Here is a 21,540-nt window from a genome sequence, read left to right as displayed (position 1 = left end):
AATGAGAACAGTAGGCCTAAATATAATATTCGGAAAACTAAAGTCGTGTTCAACAGTCTCACAAGGGCACAACAGTTTGCAATAGATAGGAAAGGGTCGGAAATGGTAAGTGAATACGTGTACTTAGGGCAGAAAGTTAAGGGGGCGGATGTGGTTGGAAAGTCTTCGGGAATAAGGTGGCTGCAGCTTGCGCACGACCAAGTTAATTGGAGATATATGGGAGTTAGAGCACTTCACGGGCCTCAATCTGAGGCCCAAGCCCGGCCCGGGCCCGAGACCTGAAGCCCGAGCCCGGCCCAGGCCCGCGGCTTCAAGCCCGGGCCCGGCCCAGGCCCGCTAAATTATCGCTCTAGCGAGCCCGGCCCGGCCCGTGAATCCCAAAGTGAAGCCCAGCCCGGGCCCGGCCCGGCCCGTTTGCTCACTCTGAGCAAATAGACTGCTACTCGACCGATAAGAAACTGGTCGGCAAAGGTTCTGAAACCACAGTTTGGCTTGCAGAAAGTTGGTTCTTTTTAACCCTGAAGGAAGTGGTTAAGAGTAGTGCTCGCCAGGCCCGTCTTTTGGACAGTGATCTCGTGAAAGTGCGCAAAGATAAACTTGGAAGTTCCGAGAGCCAAATAAAAATTGCTCCAAACGGGCGTAGTAGACTACTTTGTATTCCCCCATGGTTTTAATCAGTTATATTCTGCCACCCGGAAGTATAAACATTAAAGCTGCCTAGCAAGCAGTGGGATGTCATTTTTTTAGTGAACGCGATCTCACAGGTTGAATTCGTAGCCGGTCGCCTTTCAGCAGAAACGAAAAGCTATATGCGTCCTAAACTAATATGTTCTTCCCGAATGCATTTCTAATAGTGGATAAATATGTTTTGGGATGATGAACGATCAATGACCAATTAAGACCGGGTGAATTTTATTCTTACTGATGGAGCAGAAGATAACGCGCGAATCACGTGATAACTTACAGGGCAAAAGACTTGTCATGACAACCAGGCTGAAGAAGCAAGGAGGGATATATGTGGTTACGAGATGAACTTTACAAACTCTCGCGATCTTTCGTGGCTGTTTCATTTAGAGACGTAGCGGTCAGCTGATCAAAAAGAAAACCAAACGCGCTTTAGTTTGCGAGTTTTCTCACATGAGAAAAATATAGCTATAAAATAAAAGTTATGTTTTTGGGGCTTAAGGACACAAGGGTAGTCGGGCTGTGAGAGACACCGAAGAAGAGGGCTCCGGATAATTTTGACTACCTGAGTTTCTATACAACGAGCGATGATACTACAAAGTACATGGCTGTCGTGTCTGCCACCTAAATAGAAATGCGGCCGCCGAGGCTAGGAGCAAACCCTGGTTCCGCGGCTCAGTAATCAAGCGCCTTGACCACTAAGCCACCGCGGCGGGGAAATAAAGAAATAAATATGTCAATGAATAAAGATTAGTTTTTTTCTCAGCGCGTACTATAACCCACAGCTCACCCGTGTCGCTGCTCCAATGCCGCAGTTGTGTACTTCACTGCATTAGGGAATGAATAGTCGGACACCAGCCGTTTCTGAACGGACCCATGCCCGACTCGGGTCCGCAGCTGTAAGCCCGAGCCCGGCCCGGGCCCGCAACTCCAGGCCCGGGCCCGGCCCAGGCCCGGCAAAACAGATCATGTCCCGGCCCGGCCCGGCCCGAGCCCGTGCAGTGCACTAATTGGAGTGGCCTTTTTTTTGTAGTGGGCGTGGTCAGGCTGCTGTTGCTGATGACGATCATACGTGTCATTCTTCAATTATATCGCCTCCTCATGTGCAACGCATGTATAGGGGCAATAAAAAAAACTCACATCCAGCAAAAAAAGAAACAAACCTTAACATCGATTTAAGTGATATCAAACTGATGCGATTCCACTGCGACATTAGTAAATACTGGCGAACTATTATCCGCAGAACTACAATAATGTGCAGCATTCCTTCGTAACGGTCTCTTCAGAGTAATGAACTCCACACTTATGAAATGGAGTTTGTGCAGCCTGAAATGCCTGTAGCCACTTCTGACTTACCAGGTTCCATAATTATACTGAGGCGAAAAACAAAAACGTCTATTTTCTGTGCGAAATGAGCGGCCAGTAAAGAAGCTCAGGTGGCAAAAGTCAACCTGGATCCTGCACCATGGCGTTCCTCATAGTACACGCGCCGCTCCGGGACGCCAAACAACACAATGTGCAGTTTAACTTCTGAGGCAGAGGCTAACAAAGGGGCGAAAAAACGGGCCGAGAACATTTCACTCAGCGACGCAGAAGGAGATGTCTCGAACATTACTATATTTAAGATGATTTTTGTCAGGCAAAAAAGACGTACACAAATGGGAGAACAAGACAGGATAAACCCTGGGCTAACAACTCAAGCTTTTATTTAACACGGACCGCTCAGTAACACTCACGCATGCGCCAAGCCAGGACCGGTAGTCTACACGAAGTCCATCAAAAAATCAAATTTCGTTAGATATAATTGCCACAGACGGGTAACTGATATAGGCAATCGCCATGTTTCGCTCTCTGGATGGCCTCAAGGATTTGACGCGCCGTTCGTGTTTTCCATGGCCTAGAATAGAAACATCCACAAATCATCGGGAGCATTACATCGGACATCAGCTACATCGCCACACAAGATTCTCGTCCTCTTCGCCGTCAGCTTTTGTTCGATGCTTGCGCAGCCGTTCATTCACACAGTCGCCCGTTCGTCCTGAGTCAAATTTTCCACAAGTCCGCGGAGTCTTATATATAACCGCTGTTTCGCATTTTGCAAAACCATTTCTATGTTTGGTTGCGCCGTGTTTGTTCCTTCCTCTAGGAGTAGATCGTGCGCAAAGACCTGCCAGTTTTACTGGAGACGAAAAAACAATGTTAACGCCTTGGTGCTCGAGGGATATTTTTTATATTTTAATGTGCACCCCTTTGTGCAAATAAGACACAACTTGAATTTTGTTACTGTTGTCGCTCCTGTCCTTTTTTTTCTTAACACCGCCGTTCAACTCCTCCAATACTGATTCTGCCACCGCTGTCGTCTTGCCTGATGAAAAGCCCACATGAGAAAAGCGTTTGGCCTGCGTTATGGCACTGATACAGTGTGGCTGCAATTTTTTGGGGCATTATTTTAGAAGCATGCTTTGAAAATACCCCTCTTGACTAGTTTATAATGGTTAGAGGTATAGGGTAAGAGCCTTTTTGTTCTAGGTTAGTACATTCAGCAGACATGGCTTTCTTCTGAAAAGGTTCATAGCAAGTCAAGGAACCTAACTGATTTGTGCGTCGCTTAATCATGAGTGAATTTCGAATGAGAAAATAAGTGCCTAAAGGCACCCATTACGTCGTCTACTACATTTTGGTAACCGTCATTTGCTCCGGAGTTTAAGATGACTAAAAAGTGAACACATGACAATTTACACAGCACGCTCATCGTCGAGAAACCTGGAAAACGAGTGGTCAAAATTTGCTAAAAAATATGTTTCAAAGCACTGGAGCTACACATGCTCTTACATCTTGGGCAAAGAACAGCGCAAAAAAGACGATACGAAGAAGGTGCAGGCACACACGGGCGCTGACTCGCAATTGATTGTATTCAATGCGTGAGCGTGTTCTTTGTCCAAGATGTTCTGCGACCAACTCGCCCAGAAATACACTTTGATACATGCTCCTGCGCAAATCCCATTCGTTTGAATATAAAAATTATTATAATACTCAAGAGTCCAAGAAAGATGCATAGCAAGGAGCTCGAATAAATTACAATTTTGATTCCACACTTAATTTGAAAGATCAGTTCACCGGACTCCTGAATTAATTCTCTCACCGCGTGGAACTGTTCCTGCGGAGAGATTGAGTAGAAAAGGTGCGCGATGTCTGTGCAAAGGCTGTCTTTCCTCCTGAAACATCGTTTTAAATATTTTCTATAAGAGTTGCAGAATTGAACTGGTCTTCTGGGATAAGGCGATTCATTGGCTTTGGTAGCCGCCATGATGGCTCTGTGATTATGGCGCTCGGCTGCTGACCCGAAAGACGCGGGTTCGATCCCGGCCGCGGAGCTCGAATTTCGATGGAGGCGAAATTCTAGAGGGCCGTGTACTGTGCGATGTCAGTGCACGTTAACGAACTCCAGGCGGTCGAAATTTCCGGAGCCCTTCTATTTGGCGTCTCTCATAGCCTCAGTCGCTTTGGGACGTAAAAGATCGATAGACCAAACCAAACCAAATCAAACTTACGTTGGAGATAGAGTGCCTTTTGCTACGACACTTTTTCTCAACTATGGACCTTAACGGCACAGGAGACTTGTGCGTCTTCACTACGAAAAAAAAAAGAAAAAAAACCTTCAAGGATTTCAGCGAGCTCTTTTCTATGGATTGCCGCAAGTGTTCTGAATTCGTCTTCAAATAGCTGCGGTGCCCTAACGATGAATCAAGCCATAATAGCCACCAGGAACCATAATACCGTCATCTAAGAAAGGTTATGGACATTACTTAGGGTGTTCCGCAGTCAGAACAGAAACGCACAGTCATGACTGGGGACCTGATCTGAGTTTTGCACTCACTGAAGCGCATCTTACACACAACGTTTCCTCTCTCTTCTGTTCCAGATCCCGATCATTATGACTTCCTTGTGTACCTCGCTCCTTGGTGTGTCGCAGATCATGGTAGCCCTCGAGCGGCAGCTGGAATACGCCGAGCTTCCCAATGAGGTGATGTTTGCATTGTTAGCAACACAGGCTCTTCGAGGCATGCTTTCTTGCGGCAATGTGTTTCTCATCGCGCAGACATCACTCGTTAAGGAGACGTTGCGTTGAACCGATGAAATACTTCGCAGATACAATGCCACTTTTTTTTTCTTTGTTCTTAATTGAAGTGCTATATTCGAAACAAGCTAGAGAGACTGAAATTATATGAACGCTAAATGTGTAAGGGTATTCTGTTTGCACTTTACAAAACGAAGCTTTTTTTCTACCTTTCGATCGTATACGTTGAACAGGTCAAGCAGGCGCTATACTGTCGCATTATTCGAAAGGGCTTATCCAGGACCTTACAAAACTTGGTGTTCAGTAACCAAGTTCAGCGCTTGCTCTGGTTGCACCCGCAAGCCATCATTTCTAATTTCTGCGAAGGCGTTTCAAAGTACAGTCTGCGCCGAAATGTGGAATTCATCATCATCATCATCATCAGCCTGACTACACCCACTGCAGGGCAAAGGCCTCTCCCATGTCTCTCCAATTAACCCTGTCCTTTGTCAGTTGCCGCCACTGTATCCCCGCAAACTTCTTAATCTCATCCGCCCACCTAACTTTCTTCCGTCCCCTGCTACGTTTGCTTTCTCTTGGAATCCACTCCGTTACACTTAAGTACCAGCGGTTATCTTGCCTTCGCATCGCATGCCCTGCCCAAGCCCATTTCTTCCTCTTGATTTCATACTAAGATGTCATTAACCCGCGTTTGTTCCCTCACCCACTCCGCCCTCTTCCGATCTCTTAACCTTACACCTATCATTTTCCTTTCCATTGCTCGCTGCGTTGTTCTTAACTTAAGCTGAACCCTCTTTGTTAGCCTCCACATTTCTGCCCCATAGGTGAGTACCCGTAGGATACAGCTGTTGTACACTTTTCTCTTCAGGGATATTGGTAAGCTACCATTCATGATCTGAGAGAACCTGTCATATGCGCTCCGCCCCATTCTTATTCTTCTAGTTATTTCCCTCTCATGATCCGGATCTGCGGTCACTGCCTGCCCTAAGCAGACATATTCTGTTACTACTTCCAGCACCTCGCTACCAATTGCGAACTGCTGTTCCCTTGTTAGGCTGTTGAACATTACTTTGGTTTTCTGCATGTTAATTCTTAGCCCCACCGTTCTGCTCTGCCTGTCTAACTGATTGATCATGCTTTGCAGTTCTTGTCCTGAGTGGCTTAGCAAGGCAATGTCATCAACGAATCGCAAATTACTCAGGTATTCTCCATTAACTCTTATCCCCAACGGTTCCCATTCCAGTCCCCGGAATACCTCCTGTAAGCAGGCAGTGAAGAGCATTGGCGGGATCGTGTCTCCCTGCCTGACACCTTTCCGTATTGGAATTTTATTGCTGACTTTATGGAGAACTATAGTAGCTGTGCAATCGTTATAAATATCTTCCAATATTCTTCTACACCCTGATCCGCAATGTCTGCATGATAACTGAGGTTTCCACTGAGTCAAATGATTGAATGTGGAGTTATTCCCAGTCAAATGATTGAGAATAAGTTAAACGAGTTTGTGAAATTTCTGAAATGAAATAGGCACTGTTGGCCGTGATATGAAACCTTCAGGTGGTTGTCAAGGCAAAAAAAATAACAAGGCAAGGAATCGCGTAGACGTAGGTCGGTACATCAACAATGTTTCGCATAGCGTGAATAAGGTAGCCGGCACAATGTCGGCGTCGAGTTTATTACTCCCTTTCAAATGGCAAAAATACACTAAGTGATCAATGACGAGAAGCAGCTACGGAAATTTTAACAAGATTTGCAAGCCAGTGGGTGGAATAACTGCCTAGTGTTATTCATGACATCAGGGCCTTAGTGGGGTGGAGATTTATTTACTTATTTATTTATTTATACAATACTTCAGGCCTTGAAGTGGCCCAAGCAGGAGGGGCATACAAATATAATAATACAGCAGAACTATACGAGCAGATATACAGAAAAAATTATTAATCAGTGCACAGAATACCAAACCAATCAACCAACTGTAAGAACAAATCACGGAAAAGGATGGTTAGCTCATACAGTAAAGAAATTCCCAAAACAAATAATGCACATAACTTATGTACAAATGTGTCATAAATACAATATGAGTGAGGTAAAAGAATAATATTGCAGATATAAATATAGATATACAATTCAGAATAGCACGTTAATGTCAATAATTAAAATGCTCGATAGAATCAATACTGGTTAGTAGCGACTGATGTGACTGAGGCAGTCGTCGAGTCTGGCGGGGTTGTACGATGCACAGAAGTCCTGTAACTCGATGCGACACTCCCCCGGCCAGCTGACTTGTACACTCGAGTTCGTATCGCGGGACACTGCTCGTGGTGGTCTCCGGAATAATTTCGACCACCTGGGGATCTTTAACGTGCACTGACATCGCACAGCACACAGGCGCCTTTTGCTTTCCGCCTTCTTCGAAACTCGCCCGCCGCGGTCGAGTTTGAACCCGGGTAATTCGGCTCGTTAGACGAGCGCCTTGACCTCGGAGCCACCGCGGCGGGAGCACAAATCGAAAACTTGTATGTTTTTTTTTTCTGTGGAAAGGAAATGACGCTGTAACAGTCTCGATGTCTTGTGGACAACCGAACTGCAAATAATACGCAGCCCCCGATTATAGGTCATCCGTTCCACCGATTATAGGTCGCCGGTTCGAATTCCTGCCGCGAGCTAGGCTATATCTTAACTATGACAGAAGCCAACAGCCACAGAAACCAAGGGGCACAGGGGATTTTTTTTTAAGTTATTTATTTTGTGGTGTTGATCAATTTAGAATATTACTGAATATGTTATCGTTTAAAGATAACTGATTGGAAAAGGAGAAGAAAAAACAACCACCTGCCGCCGGTGGGATCCGAACCCACGACCTCCGAATTACGCGTCCGGTGCTCTACCTCTGAGCTACGGCGACGGCTGTCAACTTCTGCTTTCGGGGGTATTTATGTTTACAAGTAACCTAACCTTGAGAGTGTTCGTCAGCGCCACCCACGTTCAAAAGCGGCGGACAGACAACGTCCTGAGTTACCGCAGGTGTGACGTAGAACGTCATCGAACGGAGAGGGTGGAAGCTGCGTGAGAACCCTCTTATGCTTCCTAAGGCGTCAAGGCTGCCAGAATCGAGGCCCTCGCTAAGCAATTAAGCAAACAAGGGAAGGGGACGAGGGGCTCGTTATAAATATGACAGAAGCCAACAGCCACAGAAACCAAGGGGCACAGGGGATTTTTTTTAAGTTATTTATTTTGTGGTGTTGATCAATTTAGAATATTACTGAATGTGTTATCGTTTAAAGATAACTGATTAGAAAAGCAGAAGAAAAAACAACCACCTGCCGCCGGTGGGATCCGAACCCACGACCTCCGAATTACGCGTCCGGTGCTCTGCCTCTGAGCTACGGCGACGGCTGTCAACTTCTGCTTTCGGGAGTATTTATGTTTACAAGTAACCTAACCTTGAGAGTGTTCGTCAGCGCCACCCACGTTCAAAAGCGGCGGACGTAGAACGTCCTGAGTTACCGCAGGTGTGACGTAGAACGTCATCGAACGGAGAGGGTGGAAGCTGCGTGAGAACCCTCTTATGCTTCCTAAGGCGTCAAGGCTGCCAGAATCGAGGCCCTCGCTAAGCAATTAAGCAAACAAGGGAAGGGGACGAGGGGCTCGTTATAAATATGACAGAAGCCAACAGCCACAGAAACCAAGGGGCACAGGGGATTTTTTTTAAGTGATTTATTTTGTGGTGTTGATCAATTTAGAATATTACTGAATGTGTTATCGTTTAAAGATAACTGATTAGAAAAGCAGAAGAAAAAACAACCACCTGCCGCCGGTGGGATCCGAACCCACGACCTCCGAGTTACGCGTCCGGTGCTCTACCTCTGAGCTACGGCGACAGCTGTCAATTCTTCTGCTTTCGGGGGTATTTATGTTAACAAGTAACCTAACCTTCAGAGTGTTCGTCAGCGCCACCCACGTTCAAAAGCGGCGGACGTAGAACGTCCTGAGTTACCGCAGGTGTGACGTAGAACGTCATCGAACGGAGAGGGTGGAAGCTGCTTGAGAACCCTCTTATGCTTCCTAAGGCATCAAGGCTGCCAGAATCGAGGCGCTCGCTAAGCAATTAAGCAAACAAGGGAAGGGGATGAGGGGTTCGTTATAAATATGACAGAAGCCAACAGCCACAGAAACCAAGGGGCACAGGGGATTTTTTTTAAGTTATTTATTTTGTGGTGTTGATCAATTTAGAATATTACTGAACATGTTATCGTTTAAAGATAACTGATTAGAAAATCAGAATAAAAAACAACCACCTTCCGCCGGTGGGATCCGAACCCACGACCTCCGAATTACGCGTCCGGTGCTCTACCTCTGAGCTACGGCGACGGCTGTCAACTTCTGCTTTCGGGGGTATTTATGTTTACAAGTAACCTAACCTTGAGAGTGTTCGTCAGCGCCACCCACGTTCAAAAGCGGCGGACGTAGAACGTCCTGAGTTACCGCAGGTGTGACGTAGAACGTCATCGAACGGAGAGGGTGGAAGCGGCTTGAGAACCCTCTTATGCTTCCTAAGGCGTCAAGGCTGCCAGAATCGAGGCCCTCGCTAAGCAATTAAGCAAACAAGGGAAGGGGATGAGGGGCTCGTTATAAATATGACACAAGCCAACAGCCACAGAAACCAAGGGGCACAGGGGATTTTTTTAAGTTATTTATTTTGTGGTGTTGATCAATTTAGAATATTACTGAAGATGTTATCGTTTAAAGATAACTGATTAGAAAAGCAGAAGAAAAAACAACCACCTTCCGCCGGTGGGATCCGAACCCACGACCTCCGAGTTACGCGTCCGGTGCTCTACCTCTGAGCTACGGCGACGGCTGTCAATTCTTCTGCTTTCGGGGGTATTTATGTTTACAAGTAACCTAACCTTCAGAGTGTTCGTCAGCGCCACCCACGTTCAAAAGCGGCGGACGTAGAACGTCCTGAGTTACCGCAGGTGTGACGTAGAACGTCATCGAACGGAGAGGGTGGAAGCTGCGTGAGAACCCTCTTATGCTTCCTACGGCGTCAAGGCTGCCAGAATCGAGGCCCTCGCTAAGCAATTAAGCAAACAAGGGAAGGGGATGAGGGGCTCGTTATAAATATGACAGAAGCCAACAGCCACAGAAACCAAGGGGCACAGGGGATTTTTTTAAAGTTATTCATTTTGTGGTGTTGATCAATTTAGAATATTACTGAATGTGTTATCGTTTAAAGATAACTGATTAGAAAAGCAGAAGAAAAAACAACCACCTGCCGCCGGTGGGATCCGAACCCACGACCTCCGAATTACGCGTCCGGTGCTCTACCTCTGAGCTACGGCGACGGCTGTCAATTCTTCTGCTTTCGGGGGTATTTATGTTTACAAGTAACCTAACCTTGAGAGTGTTCGTCAGCGCCACCCACGTTCAAAAGCGGCGGGCGTAGAACGTCCTGAGTTACCGCAGGTGTGACGTAGAACGTCATCGAACGGCGAGGGTGGAAGCTGCGTGAGAACCCTCTTATGCTTCCTAAGGCGTCAAGGCTGCCAGAATCGAGGCCCTCGCTAAGCAATTAAGCAAACAAGGGAAGGGGATGAGGGGCTCGTTATAAATATGACAGAAGCCAACAGCCACAGAAAAAACAAACGATAACATAAAGTAAACGATAATATATTCAGTAATATTCTGAATTGATCAACACCACAAAATAAATAACTTAAAAAAAATCCCCTGTGCCCCTTGGTTTCTGTGGCTGTTGGCTTCTGTCATATTTATAACGAGCCCCTCATCCCCTTCCCTTGTTTGCTTAATTGCTTAGCGAGGGCCTCGATTCTGGCAGCCTTGACGCCATAGGAAACATAAGAGGGTTCTCACGCAGCTTCCACCCTCTCCGTTCGATGACGTTCTACGTCACACCTGCGGTAACTCAGGACGTTCTACGTCCGCCGCTTTTGAACGTGGGTGGCGCTGACGATCACTCTCAAGGTTAGGTTACTCGTAAACATAAATGGCCCCGAAAGCAGAATTGACAGCCGTCGCCGTAGCTCAGAGGTAGAGCACCGGACGCGTAATTCGGAGGTCGTGGGTTCGGATCCCACCGGCGGCAGGTGGTTGTTTTTTCTTCTGCTTTTCTAATCAGTTATCTTTAAACGATAACATATTCAGTAATATTCTAAATTGATCAACACCACAAAATAAATAACTTAAAAAAAAATCCCCTGTGCCCCTTGGTTTCTGTGGCTGTTGGCTTCTGTCATATTTATAACGAGCCCCTCATCCCCTTCCCTTGTTTGCTATATCTTAACTAGTGAGTTTATGCTGCACAAAATTCTGAATCGTATGATGCCATCCGGAACATTCTGCGGCGAACGGTTGGCAAGAAACCATTTTTTCCGATCTGTTGTGCCGGCTACTACTAAGATGCTGACGGCTTTTATACCGACCGAGCTGTATACGCTGTCTCGTAATGCGAAATATTGGGCCCACTCCCATTACCGCCGAAAGAACTGATCCTCTTACTGATCAATTCGCGGTACAAGGAACATACACACCACAACGCAAACGGGCAAAGCATAATGCGCTTTCTCCGTTTGTGTTTCCGTGTGTATGTCCCTCGTAGCGCGAATTGATCAGTATGAAGCACCAACTAGCCCCCGCTCTTGCTTTGTTAATTGATCCTCTGCCACCTTGGTACAGCTTCCCCGCCGCCGCGGTGGCTCATTGGTTATGGTGCTCGGCCGCTGTCCCGAAAGACGCGGGTTCGATCCCGGCCGCTGAGGCTAGAATTTCTTTGGAGGAGAAATTCTAGAGGCCCACGTACTGTGCGATGTCAGTGCACGTTAAAGAACCCCAGGTGGTCGAAATTTCCGGAGCCCTCCACTACGGCGTCTCTCATAGCCTGAGTCGCTTTGGGACGTTAAACCCCATAAACTTAACCAAAACAAACCAGGAGTATGAGATTATACACTAATTCGCTTTCGGAACAAGCAAGCATCACATGGACATATATTACAGGAGTTATCAGAGCCAAACGAAGAATCTGAAGATTAAGCTGCTTTTTTGTGTAGATTGTTCTAAAACAGCGCGTTCGGTCGGAACTGCTGTAATGCAAGACAAATGGGAGAAAACAGTAAGCTTGCCTCAGCGCGTATCAGTTTTCACTGCTGATTGCTACGCCATTTCCGTGACTAGAAAATAATAAAGAATAAAGTTGAAAAAGCAGTCGTTACACCGCCACGCCCCGCTTAATCACAGCACTGCACTTTAGGATTCTTATCGTACCCTCAATAGGAGATATCGGACATAATTTAGTAACAGACGAAACACGAGGACACGTATTAAAGTTCTGCTGGATACTTAGCTACGTAGGAATCGGTAGCAACGAGAGAGCTGCTACCTGTGCCGCAGCTTTAACATTGCAATTTGTAGGGAGAAAATAGAGCAAAATGAGAGGAAACAGAAGGGTTGAAATGCGGGCCAGTTGGTACATTGTAAACGGAAAAAACCAGGCACACAAGACGACGGACAAGTTAGGCTCTGATTGTATAAGCACAACCTCGGTGCGCTTACTTGAAAAAGAATTTGCTTTTTTTAGGTCGTCCACAATAGATGAGATTTCTTGTCTTTGTCTCTTATGCTCAGTGATCAGTGATGATGCTGTTGCGCATGTTCTGCTGGCCTTGCTCGGACTATGTTTTTTCCAATAAACTTCAGTTGTTAGTCCAGTCGTTGTGGTGTGTACACTCTTCTTGTCCGTCGTCTTGTGTGACTGGTTTTCTCGTTTAAAATGAGAGGCTTCGTGAGATAAGGAAGTAAAAAGCAAACCACACATAGCGAAGCCGGTCATTGGAGGAAGGAAATCTTGTGGTCCCCAAGAACGCTTCACCGAAGTAATTTTATGTCGCCTTTGCATCGGACAAACACATCTGACCCGCGACTTTATTCTCGTGAAACAGGATAACCCAATTTGTAAAAGATGTCTAGATGACCTCGCAATAAACTGCATCTTTCTCTCATGTAAAAAACTTTAGCAGTTAAGGGAAAAATGCTTTTCTCTGTTTTACTAGAACAGATCCCTTTCCACCCAAGCTTGCTCCTACGAGAAAATGCATTAGTCTATATCCACTGTGTTTTTAGTTCCTTAAAAGAACCAACGCTCATAAATGAGGTATTGCATTTTGAAAACCGCACAGCTTCATCCCCCATCGGGTCATATTAAACCTTGCGTTTGGCGCATGATGGACTTAGTTGCCTATGCGCCATGTAGCCCAACACAACAGAGTAAGCACTCCAGCATAAAACTAAACGGAGTGATTGCGCACTTTTAGCCCCGAAGAGCCAGAATCCCCCTGTCTGTCGCTGAGGGTTGATCTTCTTTTCGTGGATGCCTTTTGGTTACTGTGATTTCAGTTGCGGGGAATGAGGGTTGTGTGACAATGGCGAGTGTTGCGCTATAATAACGCAGGAGGACACGGAGGTCACCGAGCACAGTGCGCGACGAGCAGTGTCGCGCGATACGAAGTCGAGCGTACAAGTCAGCTGGCCGACAGAGGGTCGCATCGAGTTCCAGGACTTCTGTGCATCGTACAAGCCCGCCAGACTGGACGACTGCCTCAGCCACATCACCTTCACCGTACAGCCCCGCGAGAAGGTAATTAATTAGCCGAGGGCCATCTCTCGGTGCTGCGCCCTCGGGTCACGTGGACGCTACGCACTTCACAGAGATGACTTTTTAGGAGTAACAGAGCAACGCGACGATTCGGTACACATCTCTTGCCTATTGACAATGACAGGAGAGCCTTCATATGTGGTCACTAAGAGTGACCGCTGCTAGTAGTGAAGTGTAATTATCAGCCCTGAATAAAGAGGGGTGTTTGTGTCCCAAGTGCGTTACTGTATAGGATAATGGGTGGACGGTCAGTTGAAGTGTACTGCGAAGGTAGGCGGCACCTGTGTCTTGGTAAATGGTCTGCAGAATTTATCTCTAAAGATACTTTCTAAACATAGCAGTTACGTTTCAAAGCCGCTTCCCAGCTCTCACCCGCCGTGCTTGTCTCAAGAGGCGACGGTCTTTTGAGCTTCAGGCCTTCGAAGAGGTCCTCCCCTCAGCCGCCGTGCTCGAACTCGTCCACCGGCGGTCTGTTGGAGTGTGCCTTTCGGGCACCTTTGAGGAGTGCTAGGACACTTGAACAAAAGTTTTCACCATTTTCTACCATATCGATCCCACCCTAAACACCAAGACAAGTCACTAAATAGCCTCGCCAGACAAAGAACATCCAGTCTCGCCAGTTAGGCGTGACGTTCATGTCTATGGGCGGAAGCAGCCGTTTTGTCACGGTTTCTCCTCGCATTCGCGCGCACTGCACCATTCACGACTCCATTCGCACTCTCTCGAGGTCGTTACGCGCTACGCAGCGTTCGGAGTCCGCGGCTTGCATCAGGGTCACCAGTGCCAGGCACGCGCGAGTCTCGCGTTCCGGGGAACGGGGTCCTCACCCGCCGCGCACTTCACGCGGGAGGTCCCGCTGCCGGAAGCTATTGTTCATTGCACTTCCCGCCGCGCGGAGAGCGCGGCGTCGTCTTAAGCCCGGGCAGCACACGTTGCGTAGAAGAGCGTAAACGGCCGCAGCAAGACGCACCTTTTGAAGTTCGTGGGAAGCGCTGCTGACCCAGGTGATCTGCAAGGTGCGCACCGCACCATCTGCTCTCAAATAAGCCCGAGTCGCAGCGTCGTTCACCGGAATATGCGATGGCCCAGCTGCCTGTGTCTACCGTTGACCGCCGCAGGCGCATTCGACTTGCCAGCGTGCGTGCTTCTTTCGCTCGGTGAATCGCGCTTACATTGGCCAGTACCAATGTTTTTAGTTAAGGATGACTCGAAAACTTGCTCCGGGGATGCGGCCCTAATTCTGTCGCCGCTTTAATCTCAAAAAGTTGCGACCGCCATCTCTAGGGTTTTGTCAGTACCACGTCCATTATACCACGCCCATTGGATGCGCTTGGTCACGTGGTCAATTTGCTTGCCAGCGAGGTGCTGGAAGTAGTAAGGAAATATGTCCACTTAGGGTCCGTAGTGACCGCTGATGTGAATCTTGAGAGAGAAATAACTAGGAGTATAAGACTAGGGTCTAGCTCACATGACAGGTTCTCTCAGATCATGAATGGCAGTTTGCCAATATCCCTCAAGACGAAAGTATGCAACTGCTGAATCTTACCGGTACTCATTCATGGGGCAGAAAAGTGGAGGCTAACAAAGTGGGTTCAACTTTAGGACAACGCACTGAACTAAGGCAAGAAAAATTATAGGTATAAATTTAAGAAATAAGAAGCAGGCGGAGTGGGTGAGAGAACAAACGCGGGTTAATGACATCCTAGTCGAGACCAAGCGGAAGAAATGGACATGGGCAGGGCATGTAATGCGAAGGCAAGATAACCACTGGTCCTTAAGGGTAACGGACTGGATTCCAAGAGAAGGCAAGCGTTGCAAGAGACGGCAGAAAGTTAGATACGCGGATGAGATGAAGATGTTTGCGGGAATACGATGGCTGCAACTTGCGAAGGAGAGGGTTAATTTGAAAGACACGGGAGAGTCATTTGCCCTGCAGTGGGAGTAGTCAGGCTGATGATGATGATTAAGTTCGCGTGCGCTCTACACCTGGGGTACGAGACAGCAGGATGCTCGGGGTTGAGATATTGGGCGTAGATCTCGGTCGAAACTTAAACCCCTCTTTCCGTCGTTCCACATGGTGAAATCGAAGAAACATGAGGTGCCGCTTGCGTCCTCGTAGTTTGGCTTTATAAATATCTTCACGAGAGTAATGTGCGCCTGCACAAAGTAGTTTTTGGTGTACGCTTCGTGATGGCTAAAGTCGCCATAGTCGCGCTAAATTTTGCGAAGTGTGGGCCTCTTACTACTCTCCTTGAGGTACCGACTCAAGCAGAAAAACTCCTTATTAAAAGACTTCCCCTTGGCTTCTTTTAAGAGTGGTGTTATGGAATAAACGTTTGAGTGATTGAAATTCTCATAAATAATTGAAACAGGCAGAAATTTCGGGCCTCGGCTTGGATACAAACTCCCATACTTCGTAAAATCACCTGGTTGAATACGATATCTGACGTTTAGAAGCCACCAAAACCGGCTTCTAGGAGCGCCTATTAATTGCTAATAAAAATTAAAATGGAAGGAAAAGATGTCGCTAGCCACGCCATCTGCCATCGAAACCTGAAGCACCTGAGCTGCTGCTAGCGGGAATAAAAGGACAAGGCGAGGAGAGGGAAGGAAAGGGAGGAGCGATAGAAGAAAGGGTAGGTATAGGGCGGGCAGCATTGTGACCGATCAGCACTGCAAACCTGTCGGGCAAAGACCCTACCATGTGTCGCCGCGAGAACAATCCATCTGGGATCTAGTGGAAGAGATGCTTCGCGACGACGTCAACCAACCTTCGAAGAGCCGCTGGGCGGCACCGGTTGTTCTAGTGAGGAAGAAATACGGTGCACCTCGATTCTGCATCGATTATCACCGCTTCAACATAACGAAGAAGGACGTCTACCCCCTCCCAGCATCGACGACGCACTGAATAGGCTCTGCAACGCCAAGTATTTCTCCTCGATGGACCTCACGAGCGGCTACTGGCTAATTCAGGTCGATTACAGATAGCGAGAAAACCCATTTCATCACTCCGGATGACATCTTCGAGTTCAAGGTGGCGCCATTTTGTCTCTCTTCCGCACCAGCGACGTTTCAGCGAGTAATGGATACGGTCGAGTTATAGATAGGCCTGAAGTGGCAAATTTGTCTGGTATATTTAAATGGCGTCGTTTTCTTCGCCTCGAACTCTGATGAGCACCTAAAAAGACTCCGAACAGTATCAGACGCAATCAAGTCGTCCGGCATAACTTTTAAAGCAGAGAAGTGCCACTTTGCCTATGAAGAGTTGCTTATTCTAGGCCACACCGTTAGCAAGAAGAGAGTAGCCCAGACGCGCAGAAAACCGCTGCTATCGCACTGTTTCCCCCGCCGGCCGATAAGAAAGCTGTGCATAGATTCGTCGGAACGTGCGCGTATTACCGATGATTTGCCAGGAACTTTTAGCACATAGCCGAGCCTTCGGTCCCCCTCACAAATGCAGACGTGCCATTTCAATTGCAAGCGCCGCAAGTGGTAGTTTTCAAGGAACTTCAGCGTCGTTTACAGTCCCCGTCGATCGTCATGCACTTTGATGAAAACGAGGAGGCTAGAATTCCTACCGATGGAAGAAGCGTGGGCCTAGGTACTGTCCTCGTTTAGAAAACTAACGGACCGGAGAATGTAATCGAATACGCTAGCCGTTCCTTGTCCAAGGCCAAGGCCAACTATTTGACGGCTAAGAAGGAGTGCCTCAGGAAGGAGAAGGACAGAGGAGTGCCTTGCTGTCATCTGGGCTACGTTGAAATTCCGCCCCTACTTTTACGGACGACTGTTCAAGGTGGACAGTGATCACCACGCCCTGTGCTGGCTTGCCAGTTTGAAGGACCCCTCCGGCCGCCTCGCTCGATGAAGCCTGCGCATCCAGGAGTTTCACGCCCCGTCTTTTACAAGTCCTAACGCAAACACTCCGACGCCGACTGCATGTCAGGAGCCTCTGCAAATTAACCTCCGCCGGAGGGCGATGAGGACGCCTTTCTGGGACCCATCAGTTCCAGCTCATTTGCATAGCAGCAACGATCGGACTACGACCTAAAACGCCGTATCAAATACTTGGAAGCTTGGTTTGGTTTGGTTTATTGGGGTTTAACGTCCCAAAGCAGCTCCGGCTATGAGGAACGCCGTTGTGAAGGGCTCCGGAAATTTCGACCACCTGGGGATCTTTAACGTGCACTGGCATCGCGAGGTCCGTGTACTGTGCGATGTCAGTGCGCGTTAAAGAACCCCAGGCGGCCGAAATTTCCGGCGCCCTACACTACGGCGTCCCTCATAGCCTGAGTTGCTTTGGGACGTTAAACCCCAATAGACCAAACCAAACCCAACCAAGCTTCCAAGTATTCGATGCGGCGTGTTAGGTCGGCGTCCGATCGTTGCAGCCATTGTTTCTTCGCCCCCCGCCGCGTTCAAGTGAGGGTTGCTTTCGTTCAGTGTACAGAATGATGTCCTCGTGAAGAACTTCGCAGCGAACAAAACAGCCTACCTCCTTGTTGTGCCTTTAAGTCTCCGCAATGAGGTCTACAGGCTTCAGACGACGAGCCGACAGCTGGACATCGCGCGTTTTTTCGCACCCTCCGCGGCATTCAAAACAAGCTCGACTGACCCCGATTGTCTGCCGCTGTCGTACATTATGTGAAAGCATGCCGAGATTGTCATCGACGAAAGGCCCCTCAAGGCCCTTCCAGCAGATCGCCATGGACCTGTTTGGCCCTTTCCTGAAGTCTCCGTCTGATAATAAGTGGATCATCATAGCGACCGACTACCTGCTCCGCTACGCCGAGGCAAAAACCCTACCGATCGGAACAGCAGCAGAACTGCAGCTAAATACATTATTCTGCGACAGGGCGCCTTGCGATGTGCTTATCACGGACAGATGAGCAGCATTCACGGCGGTACTGCCGCAAGCCATCCTGCTTTACAGCCAAACCAGCCACCGGAGGGCAACTGCATACCAACCGCAGACACAACAGTCTGACTGAGCGCCTGAACAAAACCATAGCTGACGTGTTCTTGGTGTGTGTCGATACCGAAGAAAAGACCTGGGACGTCATCCTTCCTTTCTTCGTCTTGGCTTACAACGCCGTAGTGCAGGAGACCATCCAGGTGACGTCTTTTAGGCTCGCCCATGGCAGAGAGGCCACGACAACGCTATACGTCACGCTGCCCAACGTTACCAAAGGAATTAACTTCCACGTCGCCGCCTACCTTCAGCGCGCAGAGGCAGCCAGAAGACTTGCCCAAAGACCAGCAGCGGACCGACGCCAGATGCTATAACTTACGAAACGCGGAATACAAGCCAGGATAGCGAGTCTGGGCTTGGACGCCCATTCGCCGCCGCGGACATAGTGAAAAGCTTTTGTGAAGCTATTTCGGCCCGTTCCAGGTTCTTCGTCTGCTAGGTGAACTGGAGTATGAAATCATCCCCGAAGAAATGATTGAAAACCAGCGACGGCGCGTACGGCCAGACGTTGTCCATGTCGACCGTCTGAAGCCCAATTATGCGCGCTAAAAGAGGCTGTGTTGGCACACTCTGTGTTTTAAAGCGAAAGCTTTACTACTTGCACTTTCAAGACTTTGCCGTGACGCGGCGGTGCCACCATTAATCTTTCGCATGACCTCTGTGTGACGTCACGCCGAAGAGCTGGGCGACCATCTCGCGCATGTCTGCTCAATAGCTAACAAGGGACTAGATTCTGGCAGCCTTGATGCCGGTAGCACAAGAGGGTTCTCGCACAGCTTCCGCCCTCATTGTTCGAGGGCAGAAGAACAGCCATCATGCCTTCTCACTTCACGCCCAGCTCCCCCTAATGAGGCCTTTCTCCTCAGAGTGAAATTTATTTTTAAACACCGCCTATGATGAACGGTTTGCCCAGATGAGGACAACTCCTCCTGTTGAAGCATTGGCAAGCACTCCGAAGCTTTTGCTCTCTTGTTCCCTTCGTAAATGACTGCCACATGTAAACCCTATGCAACAAAAAATCGTATAACATAACCTTGAACGCTGTGCTACAAACGGTAAAGTCACAATTTTGATAGGTATTTTGTTAGGAGAACTGGCAGCCTGTGAGGAGTATATTTATACAAACGACATGCATAGTATTGTCTGAACTGCCCGTGTTCGGCTTACTGTATCCGTCATACATCCACTTGATGAAGTCGTCTTAATTTTCTTGCCATCACTGGGATTTCATTTCTTTATTTTTCCTTATTTATTTACAGAATACTGCAGGCCGAATCGGTCCAAGCAGGAAAGGGTACATACATTTTTAGTAAGTACTATGCCTTAAGATCAACAACAATGGTGAAGTTACAAATTAGGACAAGAAAATATAATGACAAAAATCAACAAGGTTACAAAGCAAATACACTATGTCAGAGTACATGCCCCAAACACAGGCACATAGGCAAAGAAGCACACTATCCACTGTAAATAAATAATCATCATTTCTAACCATACAGTCAGATATATAGGCCCTCAAATGGCTGAAGACAGGAGAGGTTAATCATGAGGCACAGAATTCCAGTCGGATATTGTTTTCGGGAAAAATGAATATTTGCAGAAATTCGTGCGGGCAAATATTGGCCTGATGCTATGACTGTGTTTATGTCGTGAACGTCTGGTTGTTTCCCTTTCAAAGTGGTCTTGTGACTGAATGCCTAGCTTCTGAAAATACAAAGAGTGAAAAAAAACGCAGCCGGGCAGCCTTTCTTCTTCCAGCGAGGAAGGAAGCACTATCTGCCAGTACGCACACACACGCCGCCGTCTTTTCTCGTTATGGGACTAGCAATATTACAGCCATTCTTATATGGCTGTATAAATGAGATCTTGAGAAGAACAACGAACTAAACCTCAGCGTGCCCTGGTGCAGGTAGGCATTGTGGGCCGTACTGGCGCCGGCAAGTCCTCCCTGGTGCTGGCCCTGCTTCGAGTTCTGAAGGCCACCCGCGGCCGCATCCTGGTCGACGGCGTCGACGTCGCCTCGGTGCCGCTGCAAAGACTGCGTACCGCTATTACAGTCATTCCGCAGGTTTGTCTTATTTATTTATTTAGCATATACTGTCGGCCTGTGTTACAGGCCTTAAGCAGGAGTTGGGTAAAGACATACTGATACGTCAAATGTTTAGGGAAGTCCCGCAAGGTGGAGTAGATTTGTATTATGAGAGTAATTACTCTTTGACGTCCATACGGCTATAAAGGAATGCTATACAGCTTTTCTCGGAAACTTCTCAGTTAAAGAAAAATTGGTCCTGGTTCGGGGTTCGGAACCGAGACCACCGCTTCACCGGAGCGGTCGCTCTACCAATTGAGCTAACCGGGACGGCAAGCTTATGGTAGGGCGAGAGCGAATTGATCAGTGACTCGAAGTGGGAACAGTGTTGGTCAAAGTAGAAGCTTGGGCGAGTTGGTGATGGTTCACTTGCCACATAGCGCTTGCCACATTGCGCTTGCCACATAGCGCCCGTCCTGTGTGTCTCCCTTGTGTCCATGTCTTTTTAGCGCTATGTGGCAAGTTGGTCAAATCTTTAGGGAAATCCCTCAAGGTGGAGTAGATTTGTAATAAGAGAGTAATTACTCATTGACGTCCACCCTTCCATTCCTTTGTAGCCCAGCTTTTCTTTGTAGCGTATGGCTGCGCTTGGGTGGACGTCATTACTCCCTTAAGACATACTGATAAAAATGACAAGTACATTGCAAAAGAAGCAGCTAGCGAACAGAGTAAAGACCAGAACATAAAACATAAAATCGATTACAAAGGCAGAGAACATGTAATGACATCGAACTTCGCAGCAAACGAAGGAATCGGACTTGGCCCAAAACAGGGACACATAAGAGCCCTATGCTTCATTCAGAGCTTGTAAAAGTAATGTACCGATTCGCAATTGACAACGTCAGCGGGTAAACCATTCCACTTAGCTATAGTATGGGGAAAGAACGAGTACTTATAAAGATTTGTTATAGATGTTTTACGTGTCTTATTTGAGGGCGGACTCTGCGAATCGCCGCCGAACTGCCAATGTACGCTTATTACCACCAGAAGGAGAAGCACGTAGTTCTTTGTTTCAGCCCTTCTGCTTGGAGGGATTACAGCGATGA

The 21,540-nt window shown here is 47.7% G+C and overlaps 1 protein-coding gene across 1 annotated transcript in view; it reads left to right on the top strand.

Moving 5' to 3' along the window:
• LOC149337773 (multidrug resistance-associated protein 1-like) overlaps positions 1 to 21,540 on the top strand; it is a 266,100-nt gene that overhangs the window by 204,439 nt on the left and 40,121 nt on the right. Inside the window, exons 21-23 of the mRNA XM_089553512.1 lie at positions 4,607 to 4,708; positions 13,230 to 13,415; positions 20,315 to 20,473. Coding sequence (XP_089409638.1) covers positions 4,607 to 4,708; positions 13,230 to 13,415; positions 20,315 to 20,473 — 447 coding nt within the window. The remainder of the gene's footprint in view (positions 1 to 4,606; positions 4,709 to 13,229; positions 13,416 to 20,314; positions 20,474 to 21,540) is intronic.

This window comes from Amblyomma mixtum, chromosome 7, assembly GCF_055824585.1.
Source record: "Amblyomma mixtum isolate Tamu chromosome 7, ASM5582458v1, whole genome shotgun sequence".
Lineage (NCBI taxonomy): Eukaryota > Metazoa > Arthropoda > Arachnida > Ixodida > Ixodidae > Amblyomma > Amblyomma mixtum.
Note: the sequence above shows the minus strand (reverse complement) of the source record. Positions and strands in the feature narration are given on the sequence as shown.